The sequence below is a fragment of the Ambystoma mexicanum genome, chromosome 11 (genome assembly GCF_040938575.1).
Source record: "Ambystoma mexicanum isolate Mex_15411 chromosome 11, UKY_AmexF1_1, whole genome shotgun sequence".
Classification (NCBI taxonomy): domain Eukaryota; kingdom Metazoa; phylum Chordata; class Amphibia; order Caudata; family Ambystomatidae; genus Ambystoma; species Ambystoma mexicanum.
Window position 1 is genome coordinate 872,432,598 of NC_090934.1, and position 21,586 is coordinate 872,454,183.

The window sequence follows — 21,586 nt, forward strand, 5'->3', positions numbered from 1 at the left end:
CCACTCGTAGCCTCGATTGCACCCTTTCCCTGTCCCCTTTCACTTGCCATCAGTCATTTTCTTGTTTTCACTGCTTGCAGCTTTTCTGGTTCCCTCGCTTTGCCCAATTTCTGCCTCTCTAGAGTTAATTCACATCCTGCTCATCAACAGACTATTTTGCTTAATTTAATCACTTGGCCCTGACTAAGGTTATTGTCTGCTAACAATGTCTGCCCCCAGGCCATCTAGTGTTCTGGGATGTGAGACTGCTCCATTGAGAGGAGACATGTGGCTGTGTAAACTGATCCATAGTTCTGCCCAGCCATGGGCAAGACACATTATAAAAGTTATATGTAGTTATATTTATGCCAATGGTGCTAAAACTGCCTCTAGCCTTAGCACCATTACAAAGCAAAGTCCTGTGCAGAGAGAGGCTGGAATATGTTAAATAGCAGAGTCTGGTGATGGATGGAAACTTTGAATAAATCACAACCACTGGGGATTTCTTTGGGCAGCTTACAGTTTCATTGTTTTCTTCGCCGCCCCCTGAATAAGAACAAAAGGAAATGTTTGCCCCCCTCTTGCAATTGCACACACAGGATGAAAAGAATATTATTGAAAGCCACATAGGGCAATAAAATTGTTAGTGGTTATTCTTGATTCAATATTTCATCCCATGTTTGGTTGTTTAAAACAGCACTGTACTTTGTCACGTTGTAACACTCACAAGCACAATGAGCGCTGCGCGACCCATTGTGACGTTGGTGTGCCTGATACTATGCACCACTAGCATGAGAGCAGAGGCCGATGCATACAGACCTGTAACATTCGCATTTGCTGATTAGCTTAATGCAGGTAAAGGACGGTGGCACTGACTTGGACTGAGACCAAATGTGAGGCACCAGTACAAATTATAAAAGTAGATCTTTTTAGACTTTATCAAAAACCGAAGTCCAGGGTGTTGGAGGTCATGGAGTAAGATTAGAATGCGTGTGTGCATTTGGCCAAATAAGCCTTAGTAGGGCTGGCCAGGCTCCGGTAGAGAGCAACCCAGGAGGTCATCCTTGTGGATGGGTGCTGAGAGGAGTCGGGAGATGGTAGAGACTCGCTGTGTGTTCAGTGTCGCTGAATTTGTCATAGGTCTTTGCTGCATTCTGATGTCATAGGTCTTGAGGCATAGTCTGGTGTAAGTAGGCAGAGAATTATGTGAACAGCACGACCACTTTGTGTCAGTCATTGCTGTATTCTGATGTTATGCAGACTAGAACTTTTTAGATCTCGCATTCAGGGCCTTGTCCATCCTGAGGGCAATGGATGGCCATAAGAAGGTACTGCCAATATTCCACCAGTAGAGAGATAACATTCCTATGCCAAGGCCATTGATTCTATCCAGAACAGAACTGCGAGACTTGTCCTTGGCCTCAAGCCCAGGGACCGTATCTCTCCAGGACTGAAATCTCTTCACTGGCTCCCAGTGGCTGCGAGGATTAAGTTCAAAACCCTCTGCATTGTCCACAAGGCCTTCTCGGGCCTGGGGCCTAAATACCTTCAACTCTCTCTTCCTAAATATCTTCCTTCACGAGCCCTTCGCTCATCCGTCTCCAACTCCCTCATGGTCAGCCGCTTCTCGAAGCAACGAGCTGGGGGTAGATCTCTCTCCGCAGCAGGGGCCTCCCTCTGGAACAGCCTTCCTGCCTCCCTGAAACTGGAGAACCATCTCCGGTTCCGGAAGCACCTCAAAACCTTCCTCTTCGCTTCTGCCTTCTCTCTCCCTCTCCCCTGCTAAACCTGCTTAACTCCCCTCTGAATTCTGCACTAAACCTGCATCTTGGCCACTCTCAGCGACCTCGGTCCAGGGCCCAGCCACTCTCCACTTGCACTGCCTCCCTGGCTCCCCCTGCACTGTGGGACTGTCACTGTATCCCTACAGCCCCCCTTCCCAGCACTTGCTCTGCACTTACCTCGTACTTGCCACCAGCTGGCCCTTTTATTTATTATTTATTAATTACTATTTTATTACGCTACTTACCGTGTACTGCACTTTCCCCCCCACCTCCTCCCCCTGCACTTTCTCCTTTTCCCCTTACCTCTGCACTTGCGCGATCTGAATGACACCTGGCCTAGTAGGATCGTTTGTCTGTCTTTCCCCTTGTTTCCCTCCCGCCCTGCCTCGTCGCGCCTTGAAACACTTGTGTATAGGCGCGTTACAAATACCATATCATATCATATCATAACGAGTTCTAGAAATATGTGTTATCCTGTAAAGCCCACAGTTCCTACCGGACTCCTATAGGGAATTTAATTTGTGATGGTGTGTTCCACTTGGCAACTCCCTTTAGAGTATGCCATGTATCAAACCGAATTAGGTTGCTTATAAATCCCAGTTTTCTATCTTGCGCCAGCATAATGTGCACCTCTTTGAAGCACCAGGTGGGATGGGTACCTAGTATCATCTTTGTTCTGTATTTGTATTTGTATTTTATTATTTATATAGCGCTTTACACCAAGGCGCTTTACAGCATAACAACCAAAATACATTAAACATGGAGCATAGAAGCAATAAGAATAATAAACATGATTCAAACCAGAAAAACAGCATGTACAACAATTACATTTGGGAAGGAACAGAAGAGGAGAGTTATGGGAAGGAAGAAAGGGAAAGGGGAGAGGGAGTAGAAGGGAGGGTGGAAGTCGAAGGGGGGGAGACAGGACGAGATAAAGGAACAGGGAGGAGGAGTGGGGAGAAGAAGGAAAAGGAGGAAGGGGAGAGAGGTCAGGGAGGAGGGTGAAGAAGGAATGTTTTTAAGGAGGAACGGAAGGAGGAATAGGTGGAGATAGAGCAGACAGAGAAAATCCTGCAGCTCGTGAGCTGCAGACAGATTGACCTGCAGCTCTCCAAAGACCTTTTACTCATTTCCTTTGTTTACTAGGATTCAGGAACCCAGTTTCCTGATCAGATATGTGAAGTATTGACAGACATTCTGCAAACGGTGTGGAGATCCTAGTCTGTCTAGCGTTTTAAGCTGAATCCTCTTGGGGCAACACATAGAGCTTGATGGATCTGTGGGTGGGACCACAAATATTGCTACCAGAAGTGGAGAACTATGGACTCAAAGCACAGTACTGAGAATAAGGTAGGAAATTGCCATTGACATCAACGTTTTCAGTTAATAGCGTCAATTTCTTCATTTTAGCCTGTCGTGAGGTGGGAAGAAGGGAGCAATTGGACAACCATGAATGTGATTGTAAACCATTTTATTGTCGGTTCAGAGAGAAAAGGAACAGGAAGGATCAACACGAACTTGATGGACCTACTTGGTGCCATCTTTTAAATTCACCCACATCTCGGTGCAGTTTCCCAGACGGGGGTCTTTCCTTAGGAGTTTGGGCTGATGAAGTGTTTGGAGTGCCCCACCTCCCAATCATTAGCTTGCAGTTCTCCAAGTGCGAACTACGTCCTCCTGAGCTTTGGGGAAGGGGTTACCGGAATGCCTACAAGCAGAAATTCATCAAAATAGAAACACATCTAGGAAAGCAGTGGGAGGAAGGTTTATTTAATCAACTATGTGAAAAGGGCCTGAGCTAAAGGACCTAAAGCACAGCATCCATTCCCTTTTCTAGTAAACAAGCTCATGGCTGTCTTCCAGGGAAGCGTTCTGCGAGTCACTTAGAGATTTCAAAGTGTCTCGACAAACTCTTTGACACAGGGTGTTTGCCTTTGTCTTGACCTGGATCTTTGTTTTAGTCCTGGATTGTAGGGTGTGGTGACTGCCCACCAGCTGCTACCAGATCAAACTCTGTATTGGGCCCCTCTAGTCCAAAGGGATTCTTTGCTATTATTGTGGGTAGGTATTGCTGCCCTACTCTGGATACTTCTCCTTAGCTCCCTCCCCTCCTCCTCCCAACAACATGAATTCTCAAAGCTTAGCAAGTCTTATTTATTGGAGCTGGTGGTCTTGCAACTGCCACTAGAGTCTGTCCTAAAGCCCCTAGCTGGCTTCACTTTAAATGTTTTATTTTTTATTTTTTATAAGGCTGGGTCCCTTCCGTTCTTTGGGCCAAAGTTCTCAGCAGGCCTCCTAATCTTGCCTGGATTCTATTATGCTCCGACATAGCTGGCCTAACCAACTCCTTCTTTGTCTCCCTGATACTAGTTGGCTTTCTAAGATTGGTCAACACAGGTTCTGCTCTTCTGATTCCCTTTCTTCCTGTCTACTCTTTCTCTGGAACATTATCCTAACACCCACCAAGTTGGAAAGCTTGTCCTGATTTTTATACTGGAGCTTATGGTGATTGCAAAAGTGAGGGATTTGATTTGTGAGTCTGTTCCCCATTAGCTCCGTACTGCATGAATGGCCCTTCCCTCATGGTTCCCCTCTCCCACATCAGTATGGCTTGTGTTTGCATTTTCTTGCATGTGTTGAGCATTTTTTTCTTGTATGGATTAGCACGTTCCCTGGCCCTGGTGGTCTGAGGTTACGAGAATCTTGTCGGCCATGTTGGGATCAGGCAGTGTTATCATGGTGGCATAGGGATCTGCAGATCCAGTGCTCTTGCTTTTGTGCGAGTTCCTCTCCCTGCTACTACGCTGAGCAAGAACTTTAGCTGCATATGACTTTGATCCATGCCATAAAAAATGCACTTGGCTCCAGATGTGTGTGCACCCAACTGTGATGCTTTCCTAATCCCACTCAGTGCATGGACTCAAACCTGTGTACCGCTCAAGGTAAAAAAAAAAAACACTTGCTGATACTGTAAATGTCAGTGATTCTGGTGTGAGTTTACTCTAAGTTTTCTTCGTGGCTGCAAAGGGCTGAGCTCTGGAGCTAAGGATGTAGAAAAATTTACCCACTCATGAAGCATATTTTCGGTTAACTTTCATGGTTTTTATTTGCACTACTCTTGACAATTGTCATAAACCACCCCAAAACCAAAGTGCATTTTTTCCTACATCATTAAAAAATCTAAAAGGGAGAACTGTTGAATACTTGCTTCTCTGCTGCCCTTTAAGCTTTTATTTTATTTAATTGTTTCAAGCATAGACCTAGCTCAAGAGCAGCAGAGTGGTGTAGAAAGTGTGGGTAGCCAGCACATGGACGACATCTTTTAACAGTAGCACAGTACTGTGAGTTGAGGTCTGTGCGTTGGTATGTGAATCCATCGAAATTAGTCTTGGTCAGGTTTTGAAAAAGCTATGTTTTGAGAGAGAGATTTGAGAATTGTGGGGGCATTCTGAGACGACACCGGGATCGATTACCAGAGGGTGGGGCATGACAACAGTTTGTTTCCTCTTTACAACCAGTTTTGATTCAAGCCAGTGGGTCAATTTGCTGTGCATGGAGTGTGTTCCACCAGATACGTGGAGCTTAGCTGCCAGGTATGCTGGTGTGCTAATCGTGACTGCTTTGTAGATGATACATGCAGTCTTTAACAGTATCCTATTCTGGAGAAGAAGCCAATGAAGTTCACGTAGGACGGGGGGGGGGGTAATTTGGTCAAATTTACGTGCGCCCATAAAAAGATGTGCTGCAGAGTGGTGGACTGCTTTTAGGGAAGCTAAGTGATCAACGGGGAGCCCCAAAAAGCGTCAATTTCCCCCATTTAAGTGTAAAATCACAAGGGCAAGCACCACGGTCCGGAAGTCCTGTGGCAGGAGGAAGGGTTTGATTTTTGTGAAGGGTCGAGATTCGGAGCCAGGCTGTTTGGCCTTCTTGGCTATGTGTTTCTCGAAGGACAGTATGCTGTCAATGGTGAAGTCTAAGGATTTTGTTGAGCATGAGAGTTGTGCTTCATGTCCTTCTAGGCGCATATGTTTGAGCCATTGTTGGGCAAGTTGTTTAGTGGGTGGACTGATGAGGACGAATTCAATCATGGATGGGTTTAGTTTGAGCTGGGCAGTCGACATGATGGCTACTTAATTACAGGGGTGAATGATGTCCGGTGTGCCATTTACTCTCATATACAACTGAGTATCGTCTGGGGATTGGTCGATGGCTATATTGGGATCTTTGAGAAGAGTGCCCAGAAGCTCCATGTAAAGTTGAAAATGGATTGGTCAGAGGATGGAGACATGGGGGACTCTGCAGGAGACCGGGAGTTGGTTATAATGCAACACGTTCATTTGAAAGGCCTGGTGTCTGCCCGAGAGGAAGGAGGTAAAACAATTCAGGACAGTGCCAGAGAATCCCATTCCATCCTATTGGCAAGGAGGGAGAGGAGATTGCAGTGGTTGATGGTATGGAATGCAGCTGAGAGGTCAAGGAGGATGAGGAGGCATAACTTGCCCTTATCCATGATTTGGAGGTCATCATCCACCACCTAGATGATGGCTGTCTCGATGCTACACTTGGGGCGGAACTCTGACTGATAGTTATTTAGGAGGTGAAGTTGTTTGATTCTGGAGAGTAGTTGTGCAGCAAATACTTTTTACAAGATTTTGACAATAAACGCAAGGTTCGTAATGGGCCAGTAGTTGGCCAGATTGTCTGGATCTAGTGTTTTATTTTTCAAAAGGGGTCATATGAGACCAGTTTTGAGGGAGTCGGGGAATGGCCCTTCTGTGGGGGAATCATTGATGATGCTGAGGAGCAGAAGCACTGCTGGGGGGTGGGGCTGAGAGGGTTATAGCCACGGATATTTTGGTTGTAGCCCCTGATAGAAGCTTAAGGGCCACAACCAAAAGGCTAGCTAGCCCCTGAGTCCTGACATCAACGTAACCCCAGATCTTTTCCAGACCTAGCAACCCCCCTGCTGAGGAGCTTGTTGTGTGCCAGTCCTGCCAATTGTTTAATGTTGATGGCTGGGAAGCTATCATCCGAGTAAGAATTAGGTTTGAGGGAAGCAATCCTTTTTTAGGAGATCTGGGAGGGAAAGCGAGCAGAGAAATTGGTTCAGAGAGACAGTGTGCATGTTGGGATGCAGGGAGTGCTAATGCTGTTGGAGGTTGATTCGATGGACTCTCAAACTTTGTCTATTTTTTTGATTAAAAGAATGTATTGATTGTTGCATTTTTCGGGAGTTTCTGGTACCTCTGGTCAGGTGAGGGTTTGATGCAATGCTTTACTACTTCAAAGAGGGCTTTGCTGCTGTTAGAGGTTTCTGCAATGGTGGTGGAGCAGTAAGCAGCTTTGGTCTCAGTTATCAAATCCTACATTTGACGTAGAGGGATTTGAGGTTGGTGAGGTCTCCTGGGTTATGGTTTTTGTGCTACTTTTTCTCTAGGGCTCTGATTGAGCGTTAGTTGGAGGCGAGCTTGGAGGTCTAACAAGGGGCGGATGGTTTGGTCTTGGTATGGCTATATGGCTAGTTTTTAGGGGGCATGAGTGTCTACCAGTGTCATAGCAGAGTTGTTGAATAATTCTATGATGCTAAGAGGAATTCCCTTTGGTGGGGAAGTCCTGCAACGTTTGCTTTTAGCTCATTGACCAAGAAGGTTTTGAATGAGTGGCATTGAGTGAGGGGGCACTTAGTTTTATCTTGGTTGGCTGTAGTTGAGTGGATGACCGATAGTAGGATGGCGGCATGGTCAGACCAGTCAAGTGGGGTAAGGTCTGCACAGGATATGAGGCAGAGGATGATGTGAAGTCTAGGGTGTTGCCTTGGGTGTGCGTGGGGAGAGCACAATCTGCTAAGGGTCCATGGAACCAGTCAGCGCAAAAGCTATGCTTTGAATGTGGTAATCAACATGTGACTCGGACGCAAAATCTCCGGGAAAAACAGTATTGAAGTGTCCTAATTTGGCAGAGGGGAGTAAGTTGGAGATGTCACTAATTAAAGTCACTCCAATGTGGTGGTCTGTAGATGAGGTGGAAGGGGACAGACTCCTTGTGTGATAAAGAGAACTGGCAGGTGAGTGATTCAAACAAGCTTGTTCTGGGAGAAGGGATGATGGAGCCTGCCTTGCTAAGGCCCTCTGGTGGACAAGTGTTGGAGACTGATTTTGATGATTGTTTCGTTTTGCTTCTGCTTGATTTCATGAATAGCCTGTGGTGATCTTGTAACATAAAGGATATTTTGATGTCTTAACCCATTTTCCTCTTAACTTCTAGACAGTGCTTTTCGATGCCCCACTCTGCAGCGGAGCTTAATCTGTGTTGGTCTGTAGATTACCCAAGAGTACTACCCTGTTTTCGGTGGTCTGTGCTTGTCACCAGCCAGAAAGAGTGTAACTGACGCTCCCTGGAGGACGTTTAGTCACTTTCCTCCCAAGCACCTTCACTTTCCTTGTCCATTCTTTCCGCATAGCCCTCCATAGCCTTCGCTCTTGTTACCATTTTCTCACTTCAATTCTAATTGCCCCTACTCCCATCACATTATCCTTTCTCCTTTCCATCCGTTACTCTTCTTTCTCACCACTCCCCCTCCTGCCCCTCTCTCATAGCCCCCCTTGTTCATATTCCCTACTGTGCCCCCATTATCCCACTGCTTTGGCCCCTAGTCTCAGTACCCAGTTTTCTTCTCTCTTGCACGCCATCATATGTTCCATTTTCTCCCGCTTTTTTGTTCATACCCTCTCCTCCTTTATTTGAATCTAATGAAGATACACCACCACGACTTGCAAAGATGGCTCATCGGTTATAAAGGCAGGCGGAAGTATGTATGCAACCAAAGCGATACAAACACTCTCTAGGTTTCCGGACATATGGTATCTTGCTGTTATGCGTACGTACACACACACACACGTCACTCCAGAAGTGAATAGTGGCCGGAGCTGGGGACAGTGGACGCTTGTGACGATAAGTCATGCTTTTTGCAATTGCTTTAGGCCCCTTTTCGGCTTTGCATCTGGGTTTCTTCAGTGACACGCATTTCATCAAAATCATTCCAGATTTTCCTGTGTTGACCCTTTTGTTGTCCCCATTCCTCTCGGCACTGGAAGAGCTGCGCATGCACACTTTGCAGCTGGTGTCGATTCTGATTGGGTCAATAGTGGGCCATCCGCAGTTTGCATATGTCCACCAAACCTCTGCAACTTGTTCTGTGATGTTTGGCCGTACCAGAAGGCCCTATGACAAGGCAGCTGTCACACGTTTTTATAATATCCCACATCACACTGGCATTTCTTAGAGCAGCTGAGTCCATTTTTTTCCAAGGGGACCATTTCTGGTGCTGTGAATCTTTTGGTGCCTGTGAATTCACTGAAGACGTATCCACAGTCTTGATATAAGGATTAAGAGGCGCCCCCCCTCACTTTTTCCAACGTCTTAATCAATGAACCACGTATCTGCTGTTCTTGGACCCCCGCCCCCCTCGGATTGTTTTTCGCATGTTTAGCCGCCTGCCCTTCGGTGTTTTGGGAGTAGGGAGGCTGAGAATGTGTCCACGCCTCCCTCGGGAGAGAGCAGCTTGGTCTCTTGAGCCCTGGCATAGAGTGCCGATTTAGGCGGCTCACCTGTGGAATGGTCTCCCAAAAGACCTAGCTGCTGGAAAAAACCCACCTTGCTTTTAGGAGAAGGCTGAAGACCGTTCTTTTTTGAGTAGTTTCCCCTCTATCTTCTGTACTCTCCTTCTCTCAGTTTCTGCGCCCTGATGCCTGTGGGCTTTCGTCACATTCTAAATACATAATCAATAAATAGTGAAGGCAAGATTTTCCTCCCATGCCTGCACTTCTATTCCTCACACCCTCCATGCCTATTATTCCCGATCCCCCCCAGGCTTTCTATTGCTTTATCCTTTTTGTCGTAGGCGAGGGCCTGCCACCAAACAAGTTGGTTTTCATTCCCCATACGAGTGTTTGGTTCATCTCGTTCAGGCTGTGCACCTTTGGGGACGAGGCAACTTGGCTCTCTTTATTCCATCACACGTTATGAGAATATTAATTTGGTATTTTTGGTGATACAATGAATGGGTATCTATGCACTTACTTGATTTTGTATGCATGTATAGATGATTTTTAAATGCCCTTGGGTCTAAGGATGCTTAGGAAGGGACACGCCTTCAGGATGGACGCCCCCTAGAAAGCTTTGCTTTGAGGTGACCTGCACATTGGCAACAGATTGGCAGGGTGGAAATCACATGGGAGATGTGATCAAATTTAAGATTTTGAGGAATACATGGGATTTTGAACTTTCGTTAATTCTACTGTGGATCTGAGCCTTCTTTTTTTGGTTTCTTCCTACCTCTATACTAGTAAAGCTAGGTTTTTGTCGGGATTGTGTGAATTTCCAAGTATTAAGGAAATCATTCACAGGTGCCTGCTTTCGTTTTTCTCATGTCAGAATTCTGCACACTTCTATGCTGGAAGTCCAGCTCCTCCGGTTTGGGTCTGGCCTGAAGAGAACTCGCAGCCCTTTCTGAGGATGTATCCTTTGTGGTGGTTTTGGAGAAGGGCTCTATCTACTGACATCAGGCAAAAGCCAGGAATCATGGGTGCACTGGGGGCCTGAAGCTATTGGATGTTTTTCACTTGTGGTGCGCTCATCACATTATTGCTCCTCATTGGGGTCTCCCTTCATAGAAGAGTGAAGGAATGTGTGGACGCCACGGCTCAGGTGCATTCAGCCTCTGTGCAACTTTCTGGAACGGGGCCTGGGAGGAGGATGGGTACCGCTACCATGTTACGGGTGCATCCACATTCGTTTCAACTCTACCCCCTCTTGACTGCTGTGAGACCTGAGGCCCGCTGTTCGGTTGCGTGACACCAGGATGCAGCGCAGCCACAGGTAGATAATCCTGGTGAGTGATGCTCCCTGGACACTTCGTTTCTCCTTCAGTCAAGAGAACGTGCATCATGTTAGGAATAGTCTCCCCCTCCCCTTCTGCTCCCATCCTACTGCCTCCAGAAAACTGTGATGCAGAGTGTTTTTGGGGCGAGCTCACTCCCTCTCCTTCTAGGTTCCTCCCTGCGCTTCACAATCAGGCCTGGATGCAAGAAGAAATTGATGGGGAAGAGGCGCCTCCTTTGAGACTTCTTCGCAACGCCCCAACCCCTTGCCTCTTGGCTGGAGCACAAGGGGAAGCATTGGGGAAAGATCTGCATTCTGCAGGGAAGAGGGCTTGCACATGTGTCTGCCCCTCACTTCCTCCCACCTATTGCCTGGTTGGTCTCCCTCCCCAGGCTCTTACCTTGAAGAGCATGAGACTTTTGGATTATTTGGTGACTTTGTCCAGGCATGTTAAGCCACACCTGGGTATATGGGCTACTCCTGGGCACATGACCGCTGAACCAGGCATATAAGGCTACAGCCAGCATGTTTAGGGCTGTATCTTTTCAGGGGGAAGGAGCACATTTCCATGTGAAGTTCTAACTCCGGATTAGAGGGTTTATCTCCACATATAATTGCTGTACCTGGGAACACAGCACTGCATGCGAGTTCTGCTTGCTGTACCTGGGCATATGGTGACTATTTCTGGGTCTGTGAGAATGTACCTGCGCTTATATTGGCACGGTGCATTCCTAGCCTTGTGAGGATGTGCCTGGGCTCGTGAGGCTGAATTTGATGCATTGGAGCTCCACCTGTGTGCATGTATGACACCTGAACTTGGGTACAGAAGCCTTCAGCTGGCTTTGATAGCAGGACCTCAGCATGGAAAGTTGTACTTGGGCTCTTGAGGTAGTGGCAGGCTATACCGGGGCTGTATCAGCCCATGATGCATGTACTTTGGCATGCAATGGCTGAATCTCGGCACATATTTGCAGTACCCGGCATTGGATGGCTTTACTAGGTAAATAGAGCTGTACATGCTTAATGAAGCATTTGACATGAGATAGCTGAAGCTGGCCTTTGATGGTATTCCATCCGCATTGAAGAATGTCCTTTCGTATGACAGTATTTTGTCCTTTGTTGGTTGTACCTTTGCATAATATGATGCTGCACCTGGTGCAAGATCAGGCCTATTGACCTTTACGCTGCTGAAGCTTTACAAAGCGACACTTGATCTATCTGCCACTTTTGATAAAGTGAATAGGGGCCTTCCATGTTCTAAGCTTGGTCGTTTGGGGTGAGGATTCCTTTTGAACTGCTTCGCTTAATCATTGGGCTACGTGAACACTCCAACATTCAAGTTGGGGTAGACCAGAAGGTCCTTTAACTGTGGAAAATTCCCACATTTTCAGGAGTCAGGCAATGATGTATTTTAGCTCCCTGCCTTTTTAACCTTTGTGCCTGACATTGAGGATTTTATTGGCCCAACTGCCGTTGTCTCTCCAAAAATTGAATTGCTAAAAATGGCATGATTGTCTTATGCAGACGACTTCCTGTTGTTCGATTGCACCCAGATAGGCTTTCAGCAACTGATCAATGGCTTGGCAAGCTTTGCTAAATTCAACTACTTGAAGATTAAAGATAGTAAATCTAAAGTCATGCAATGTACAATGAAAAAGAAGAAGACTCACTTCCAATGGTGGATTGGGAGCGATAAATTGGAGAGGGTGGATCATTTTATGTACTTGGATTTTCCTATTGCGTGTTGTGATGAATTCTGCAGTCTTATCACTGATCCCTCAGACTAAAATCTTCTCCCATGTGTCCAGAGGAAGACAGTCACTACCTGATCCTGACTTTGGGGGTGGCAATACGAGGGAGGACCAAATGGGAGGATATGACTCCCAGGGAGGACTTCTGTATGAGGGGGCGCGGTATTCCTCTCTAAATGTTATGATTTATACCGTGCACCGATGCCAGCCAATGGCAGTCTCCTTGCACTCATGTGGCTCTGCAAGAAAGAGGACGTGGTTGGTTAGTGAGGGTTGAATGATAGGATAGGTCTAGAACCAGGAGAAACTGGTGTCTGTGTACATTGACTTTCAGATGGTAGGTGCCATGTACTGGCTTGTTGTATGCGTATTGGTAAGGTCCAATGCCTGGGATGTTTCTATGTGACTGTTATGTTGTGGTGTGAAGGTGTTTAAGGTTATGCGCACTGGCTTGTGTCCATATGGGTATGGTCAAGTGTCTGTGTTTGTTTGTTGCAAGTGTGTGTTGCTTGTGTTGGGTGCGTGTTAGGTTGGCTAGCCCAGTCGGCATGCATAGTGTTTGGGTGGTGTATTTGAGGAAGAATAGTTAGTTCTATGGCTACTCAAGAAGTTTGTCTATTTGGCTAATCGTCACAGTCCTCTCTGATGCGACTAATAACTAATCACCACAATTCTAAGTGTGATGCAGGGTTAATCGTCTCAATTCTATCTGATTGGGACGAGTGGCTAATTTTCACAATTCTATCCAGGTCTGACACAGGTCATGCTTGGAAATGGCTATGAAGGAAGCATATGTTGGACAAAACACAGACCAATGGAGTACCAAGTAGAGCAAGTGTGGAATTGGCACAGCAGCGTCATCCACAGCTTCTGCAGCAGGCCTTCACAGCCTGGCACCGCGAGTTTTTTTCTCTATTGCTGATATCATCACTGCGTTTTGCCCATTCTAATCCCATTTTCTTACTCCGAGCACATTGGTCTCCAATCGGAGCCCCATAAATCCATGCGCTTTTAACTCCTATTATCCGAACCCTCCCAATCCCTTGTCTAATTTATTCTCATCTCCTGCTTCATTTCATCCCACGCTCCCAATCCCCCTCCAATAAAAAAAAACACGTCCACTTGCACAAGTTCTGCAATTCCATGTCAAGTTAATTTCAGACAAAACAAAGAAAAAACATTCCAAATACAATTACTTTACACTACATTGTAGCAATCCTATGTACATTACTTATGCCCCTGGGGTATGGACTTCTTGCATCCTGGGTGTACACAGTGCCTCCCCATTCTGCACCTCCACCATGTGGAAACATTGTTTTCTGAGGGAGCAGAGCCTCCAGACACAGGACTGTGAGACTATGCCTTCCAGTCTAGCCGCCATTCAGTCTTCGCTCACCAGGGCTGCCTCCAGACCCCTGGCAAGTGCGCAAACCCTTTACAGACGTGTCTAATTAGCACAGTCTCTGCTCCCAGCTCACCCTGATATCTTGGGCCCGCCTCTACGCCCAGTTCTTGCTCCCCGGGTCGATCTGACCTTCTCAGACCTTCTCAGTCTAGTCCCTGGCGCCCCCGGTTGGTCTAGTCTAGTCTTCTCGCTCGGGCGGCCTCTGGCATCCAGGTGTTGCTCCCTGGGTAGGTCAGGTCCTTCTGAGGCCAGTATCGCTAAGCCCTGTAGGTTGTTGATGAGTCAACTCTGGGCCAGAGTGGCTTTAGTGTCCCTTTTCCACGTGCTGATGCTGGAGTTTGCACTTCCTGCAGCACGCACGCATTTCCAGTGCCGCCGATTTTTTTTTTTTTAAAAAAAAAAACATAATCGCTAAACACCTGATGGCATGTTGTCATTTTGCAAATCCTTCCCATGTTAACACCCAAACCAATGTGTGTGAAAAAAACTCGCCCGCGGAATAACACGTATACCTCAGGTATGTATGGTTTACGTACAACATCCCTTGATTATAAAGGTTTTGATCTGGATAATGTTCACACAACCTCTCCTGATTCTGGCAATCTCTATTCCAACAAATATTTAAAACAATCTCACCTTCAAAAGCCTAGAATATATATAGACTGCAATTCCCATACTACCTGAGAAACTGAAACAAAGAAGATGAATAAGGAGTCAATGGGGAGGGAATGTGACTTTAAGCGTCAGGTGCACTGTAGTTGTCTAAAAATAAATTCGCTTTGCAGGACATTTAAACCCAAAGGTTATCTACAGCTGCAGGATTGAGAAAGAAACAAGGAGATAGGCTGCAGAGTACGCAGAGCAGGGAGCGAGAAAGGCAGCAGAGGCAGTCCAAAGGAGAAAAGCCATGGGGAGAGCAGTGAACGTCTGTCTGAAGCAGGTCGGCAGCGTTCTAGACCAGAGAAGAGAAACTCTGGTAAAGAGAAGGTGAATGAAGCGCAGCGGGGACAGGGGAGACAAGGCCCTTAAAAGCTGTGCAAGTCCTGGTGGCAAAGGAAGCAAACACTGACGCAGGAACCGAATGAACCTTTGCTTAGATGGGGGAAGCCAGCTCCGCTGAAGACTCTTGCAGCAACAGCACGGTATACCGGTAAGTTAGCCTGAGAGTGAAAGGAGCCCCAGGAAGTGCGAAAAAGGAGTATTTGTGCAATACTTTTAACTGTTGCTCGAATTAAAAAGAGAAGGTAAACATGGTAAAATTCTCCTAACATGAGATGTCAGTTGGGATAAAACCTGGACCCAGCATTGTCATACGCCAAAAGACATTGTGAGAGAAATAAAAAGGCAAACTTGCTCAAATTCTCCTGACATGAGATGTCAGTTGGGGGAAACCTGGAACCAGCATTGCCAGAAATCAAAAGGCATTGGGAGGGAAATAAGGAGGCAAGAGTTTGGCAGTTCTATTTATATGAGCTTTCAGTTGGGGGAGATCTGGAGCAAGCATTGCAGGGAGTATACCAGGAAAACTGTGTAAGATTGATTGATTGATATTTTATTTCTATCTCACTCGTACACAAGTGTTTCAGAGCGCGACAGGGCAAGGGAGGGGAACAGGGCAGAACAAAACAGTGATCTTACTAGGCCCAGTGACATTGCGAACGCGCAAGTGCATGGGAGAGGGGGGAGGGGAAAAGTGCATGGAAGGGGGAGAGGTGGAAAGTGCGAAGCAGAGGAGACACAGATAAATAATAAATAAATAATAAAGGCAACAAACCGTGGTAATGCAGCCAGCAATTTGCAAGTGCTAGGTTTAAGGCAGCAGACAGGGTAGTTCTGATAAGTGCAGGAAGAAAAAGGGGGGGCTGTATGGGTACAGATACAGACCCCAGTGCAAGGGGAGGCCCGGAGGCAGTGCGGGAGGGTGGCAGGATGAGCAGGTACCTGGGCCCAAAAGACAGAGGCTGGCCAGGTGCACAGTGCCAAGAGAGAACAGATCATCAGGGGAGAGGGGTAGCGAAGGCAGAAGAAAAGAAGGTTTTGAGGTGCTTCCGGAACCAGAGATGGTTCTCCTCAAGTTTTAGGGTGGCAGGGAGGCTGTTCCAGAGGGAGGCCCCAGCTGAAGACCGAGATCTACCCCCAGCACGTTTCTTAGAAAAACGACTGACCCTGAGTGAGTTGAAGGTAGAGGAGCGAAGAGCTCGAGAGGGGAGGTATTTGCGGAGGGATAGCTGAAGGTATTTTGGACCCAGGCCCCAGAAAGCCTTGTGGACAATGCAGAGGGTTTTGAATTTAATCCTTGCATCCACTGGGAGCCAGTGGAGAGATTTCAGAGCTGGAGAGATACGATCCCAGGGCTTGAGGCCAAGGACAAGTCTTGCAGTCCTGTTCTGGATTAGTTGCAGAGGGTGGAGAGTAGAGGCAGGTAGATTTAGAAAGAGGCTGTTACAATAGTCCAAGCTAGAGAGAACCAGAGCTTGAGATACCATGAGCTTCTGGGGGAAGGAGAGGAAAGGCAGAGTACCTCTGAGGAGGTGCAGTCGGAAATGTGACTTTTTAGAGACCTCAGAGATGTGGGCGGAGAAGGAAAGGGTGGAGTCAAAGATGACCCCGAGGTTCTTAGCCTCGCAGGTGGGGGTAGGAGGAGGGCCAAGGGAGGACGGCCAGAGAGTGAGGGGAAAGGATGGTGAAGGTGTGCCGATGAGGAGGATCTCCGTCTTGCTCGCATTCAGAAAAAGATCATTGGTGGCACACCAATCTTGAATGGCAGTTAGGCAATCAGAGATGAGAGAGGGAGAGGAGGTGGCAGAGGGCAGCTTGAAAATGAGTTGTTTTGTCAGCGTAGCACTGGAAATTTGAGCAGAAAATGGCAATGCAGTGGGCGAGAGTTGCCAGGTATTGGTTGAAAAGCCAGGGCGAGAGGTTAGACCCCTGGGGAACACCACAGGTAGAGAGGAAGATAGATGAAAGAAAGGACCCACGTTGGGTCGATCTGAGAGGAAAGAGGTCAGCCAGGCCAGAGCCTGATCAGTGATACCCAATTTTTCACGGAGACTGTTGAGCAGGATGGTATGGTTGACCGTGTCGAAGGCAGAAGAGAGATCGAGGAGGATGAGGACAGATGGAATGTTAGAGTCAAGGTTGGTGAGCAGATCTTCACGGATGTTTAGGAGAGCATTTTCCGTGCTTCTGGCAGCTCTGAAGCCAGACTGGTGGTCATGGAGACAGCCAACAGAATTGGAATGAAGGTTAAGCTGAGAGATGGCCAACTTTTCCAGGAGTTTGCCAAGAAAGGGAGTAATGGAAATTGGGCGATAGCTGGACAAGAAGGATCAGCTGTGGGTTTCTTGAGAAGAGGATGCACAAAATAGTGGTTCAGAGGGGAGGGGAAGGATCCAGAGACAAAGGAGTGGTTGCAAAAATCAGCAAGGGCCAGAGCGAGGGTGTCAATGTGGTCCTTGATGGTTTTAGAGGAACAGGGATGAATCTGTTTTGAAGAGGCTTTCATAGATCAGACTTGTCTAGCAACCTCGTCGGGGGTGAAAAGAGGAAAGGATGAGAAGTATGGTGGGAGGGTGGCTAAAAGAGGGTCAGCAAGCACAGATGGAGAGGGAAGAGGAGGAGTGTGGGTGGAGAGGGTGGACAGGATGTCCTGGGTTTTTTAAATGAAGTGAGAGGCAAGGGCATTGCAAAGAGCCTGGGAGGCAACAGGAGGGGTAGAGACTGCAGCAGGGTTGGCCAGCTCCTTGCAGATTTTAAAGAGTTCGGCCGAGTTGTTAGATGCCGCAGAGACACGAGCTTGAATGTGGACTCTCTTCTTGGTGAGGACAGAGTCGTTATTGCCTTTGTAGCAAGCGACAGGCCAGTTTGTCAGAGGATAAACAGGAAGTCCTCCATTTCCTCTCAGCTGCCCTACACTTACGTTTAAGTGTAGTTAGGTCAGAGGCATACCAGGAATTGCACTTGGCTTTGGACTTCAAACGGATCCTCATGACAGGGGCAAGAGCATCAAGCGTATCAGAAATTGAAGAGTAGAGCAGACACAGGGCTGTATCTGGATGAGAGACAGCCAAAGGTGGAGGGGGGGGGAGTGGCGTCAAAAGCCTTAACTGACAGGCAGTGTTTGGGTAGGCTTGGCTTGGGGGGAAGAGAGGGAGAGATGAGATGAGAGGAGGGAGTGATCGCTATAAGAGAGAACCCTTATTATAAACTGTGTTTATAAAAGAGGCATTTGGTTTTGCCACCTTGCAAACAGGGTTCTATGAAAGACATTTAGTTTTGCCATCATGAGAAAAGTGTTCTATGAAAGACATTTGGTTTTTCCACCCGCAGAGAAGTATTGTGTGGAAAAGATTTGTGTTTTGCTATTCTGACAATCGTATTCTATGGATGAGAAATGTTTGCTTTGTTAATCCAAGGAAGTCTTTTTTTTGTGAAGGACATTTTCATTCATTTGTGACAGAACACTGTTGGAACAACATATTTTCAATAGGCTTCCTTAAATGGTTCAGAGGAAGGGAGCCAACTGCTGACTGCAAGAATTGCATTACTGCAATCACCTATTTGAACGTTCACACTCTTTCTTTTGTTGGGTTGGAACTAGAGACATCTACCTTGAAACCTTTTGTATATGTTAGTGTGTGGGTCAGATCATTTAACACACGGTCAACTTGCTTTAGTTAGTGTGTCATGGGTAGGGACATTCTTATTAGGATAGGAACAGAGAGGCCTTTCTCCCACCCTTTTTGTTTTAATAAACATGGCAAATGTTACGAACCCTCCAACTGTCTGTACGTCTCTCATTTCGACCCCTCAGAGTGCAGCACCCGTAAACTACAGATTAAAGATCGCCTGCGGTCCAGGTTTGCAGCTCTAACTAATCAACTTTGTAAGATTGATTTGATTTATTTTCAGCAAAGCCACTTCTAAAGTTTTATGAAGGTAAAATCTCCCCAAAGACGTTAAATGGTATTGAAATTCTACAATGATGGGTCAGTAGCCTAGTCTCTAAGTTTGAAGGCGTCGTTCGGAGGCAGGATTTTAAAGGTGCTAATGCCATTCACTTGGTGACAACGAAGAGTTGGGTCTCGTTTCCTTGTTGAGTAGTACCAAATGGATATTCCTATTGTTTTATTACAACATGGCATGCCCCTTTACAGGATTCAGTATATGAGGACTTGAACGAGGAAAAGTGTACACATTGTTTTGCTGATTTTTGTGACAACGTGCTGACTCAAATTAACCTGACAAAGAATGATCTTGTGAACAATCGTTGCAAAGTTAAGAACACGTTGTATCCATGGAAATCGAATTTCACCTTGGATGAGCTGCATAGTTATGTGTCAAAGAAACATTACATTTTTTATCACAGAAACGTGGAGTGGTTTTCTCCTATTTAAATATACACCTCAATAGATTTGTAATGTGTTTTTAGAGTGTAGGTTGAATGTGCACCTCAATAGACAGTTTAGTAAGATACAGTCTGTTGAACAGGCAGTCTGTAGATTTTGTAACAATCAGATGAGCTTGAGACCATGAAGTGCCTTCTGATAACGTGTCCAGCAATGTATGTTGAATTTTAAATGTTGCATACATTCAATGAATTTTATGGAATGTGACGTTTTATGGACTAATTGTTTAGGTGGGTGTACCATGGCAGTGGTTGGTACTATCAAATCATTGTCGCTAGGCGATTGTTAGTACCTGTGTTTTTACATTTCTCTTATATTATTAATTGAATCTATTTTTGCTTTGATTCAAATGTAATATTGAAATTGTTAGTTTATTTTGTTAAAGGTTATGTTTCATAACCAAACGACAATAAAAAAAAAAAAAAGCATTGTAACAGTTCCTCCGTATTGACAAAGCAGCACGTGTCTCCATCGTATTGGCCTGCTTTTCTGCCCCTCTCTTGCATTTTCACCACCTTTCTTTTTTCTTTTCCTCTTTCTCATTCTCTTTTCTTTCACGCTAGCTTCCCTCTTTCACTCGTCACCACGTTGCCCCATTTTCTACCTTTCGTTCTTAACCCCTTCCCTTGTGCTCCCTCTTTTTGCCCCCTGTATTACTTGTATTCTTTTCCATCATCTTTTTCTAGTTGACTTTCTTCCCCATAAACGTTATTTTCTCATGATTTCCATCTTCCCTAGGGTGATTCCCCTCACTCTTTATTCCACAGATTAACCATTTGTCTCTCTTGTTAGCTCATTTTCCTCTTCAATCCCCCTTCATTTAATCTTTATACTTTTATCCTGCCCCCTCCCTGCCCACTCTTATTGTCTCTATTTCCCACCTCCTTCTCATATAGATTTTTCTCATTCTCCATCTTTTTCCTGGGCATTGTTCCTTTTTTTACTCTCTCATTGTCCCTTTGGGCAATCCCCCTCTTATTTCTCACCTGGTTTCTTTTCCTCGTCTTGCCCGTGTTTTCGCCCACAAATTTCCTAATTTCTCAGTTTCCCTCTCCTTGCCCCGTTTTCTTTCTCTTGCTCACCTCTTTTCTCCTGCTCTCTGTGAATGCCTCTTTTCTCGCCCATCCATCTGATTTCTTTTCTCCAGCTCCTCCCCATGACCCCCTACTTTTTACTCTTCTCTCTGATTGCTCCACTCTTTCTGAGTGTCCCTTTTCCAGATCTTTCTCTTGTCTTCTTCTTTTCTACCTGCCTCATGTTCCTTTTCCTATTCATACTTTTGTTGGCCAATTTTCTCAGTTCTCCTCTGGTTGACTCTTCTCAAAGTACTTCTTTTACAGCTTTTTTGCTCTTATTGCCTTTTATTTTAATCCTCGTCTCATTGTGCACTTGTCTTATGTTCCCTCTTCTTGAACTCTTTTTGTCCTCCCCACTCTTCCTCTTTTTGCCACTTACCCAGTAGCCTTTCTGTTCTCCCCTTTTCTTTGTTTCTTCTCTGGTGTTGCCTATTTCTCCTTTCCCACTCCACGCCTGTTTTTCCTGCTGTTGCTCCCATGTTCACGGAATTTGTAATTGCCCCTTTGGTCACTGTGCCTATTGCCTCCTTTCTAACTATTGTTGCTCCCTTTCTCACACTTTTTCCCCTGCAGAGTGTGGAAAATGCAGTGTGTGTTCTGCGAAACCTGTCCTACCGCCTATATGACGAGATGCCACCCTCCGCGTTGCAGCGCCTGGAGGGCCACCGCAGAAATCAGGGCGTTTCCTCCGCAGGCGAGGCAGTGGGCTGCTTCACTCCCCAGAGCAAGAAGCTGAAGGAGGTAAGAGGGTGCCACAGGTGGTCCAGTTTTGTGGGGGGGCACCGCCTCATTGCCTGAACATGGAGGCAGGCTCCTCACATGAGTGAAGGCCAGATGCAGGCTACTTCTCGGGATTGGGCATCTGGGCCAGTGGGCGTGGTGATGAAGCCATTTCTCCGTTGTGTCCTCTCTGCAGCAGCAGATGAATGCAGACATGGCCACCTTCACGGAAGTCTCGAAAGATCCCAAGGGCATGGAGTGGCTCTGGAACCCGCAGATCCTCGGCCTCTACAACCGCATCCTGCAGAAGTGTGAACTCAACAAGCACACCACGGAGGCGGCTGCTGGAGCCCTGCAGAACATCACAGCCGGCGACCGGCGGGTAAGGGAGCCCTGATGCTGGGAGGGTGGGGGCGAAGGGGTACTGTAGGCTCAATGTCTTGGGATAGCAAGGGTTAGGGGGCATGGAGGGCTCAAAAGTGGGGGTTTTGGTGGTGAGCCTTGAGAGGGGCCGGCGTTTACATTGCTTTCGTACTTTGGGAGACTGAATGCGGGAAAGGCGTCCAGCTCAGGTAGGATATCC

At 46.6% G+C, this 21,586-nt stretch overlaps 1 protein-coding gene across 1 annotated transcript in view; it reads left to right on the forward strand.

The window, feature by feature from the left end:
- The window catches only part of PKP3 (plakophilin 3), a 277,327-nt gene that overhangs the window by 227,149 nt on the left and 28,592 nt on the right, over window positions 1-21,586 (forward strand). Inside the window, exons 9-10 of the mRNA XM_069623925.1 lie at window positions 20,857-21,024; window positions 21,200-21,385. Of these exons, the coding sequence (XP_069480026.1) occupies window positions 20,857-21,024; window positions 21,200-21,385 (354 nt within the window). The remainder of the gene's footprint in view (window positions 1-20,856; window positions 21,025-21,199; window positions 21,386-21,586) is intronic.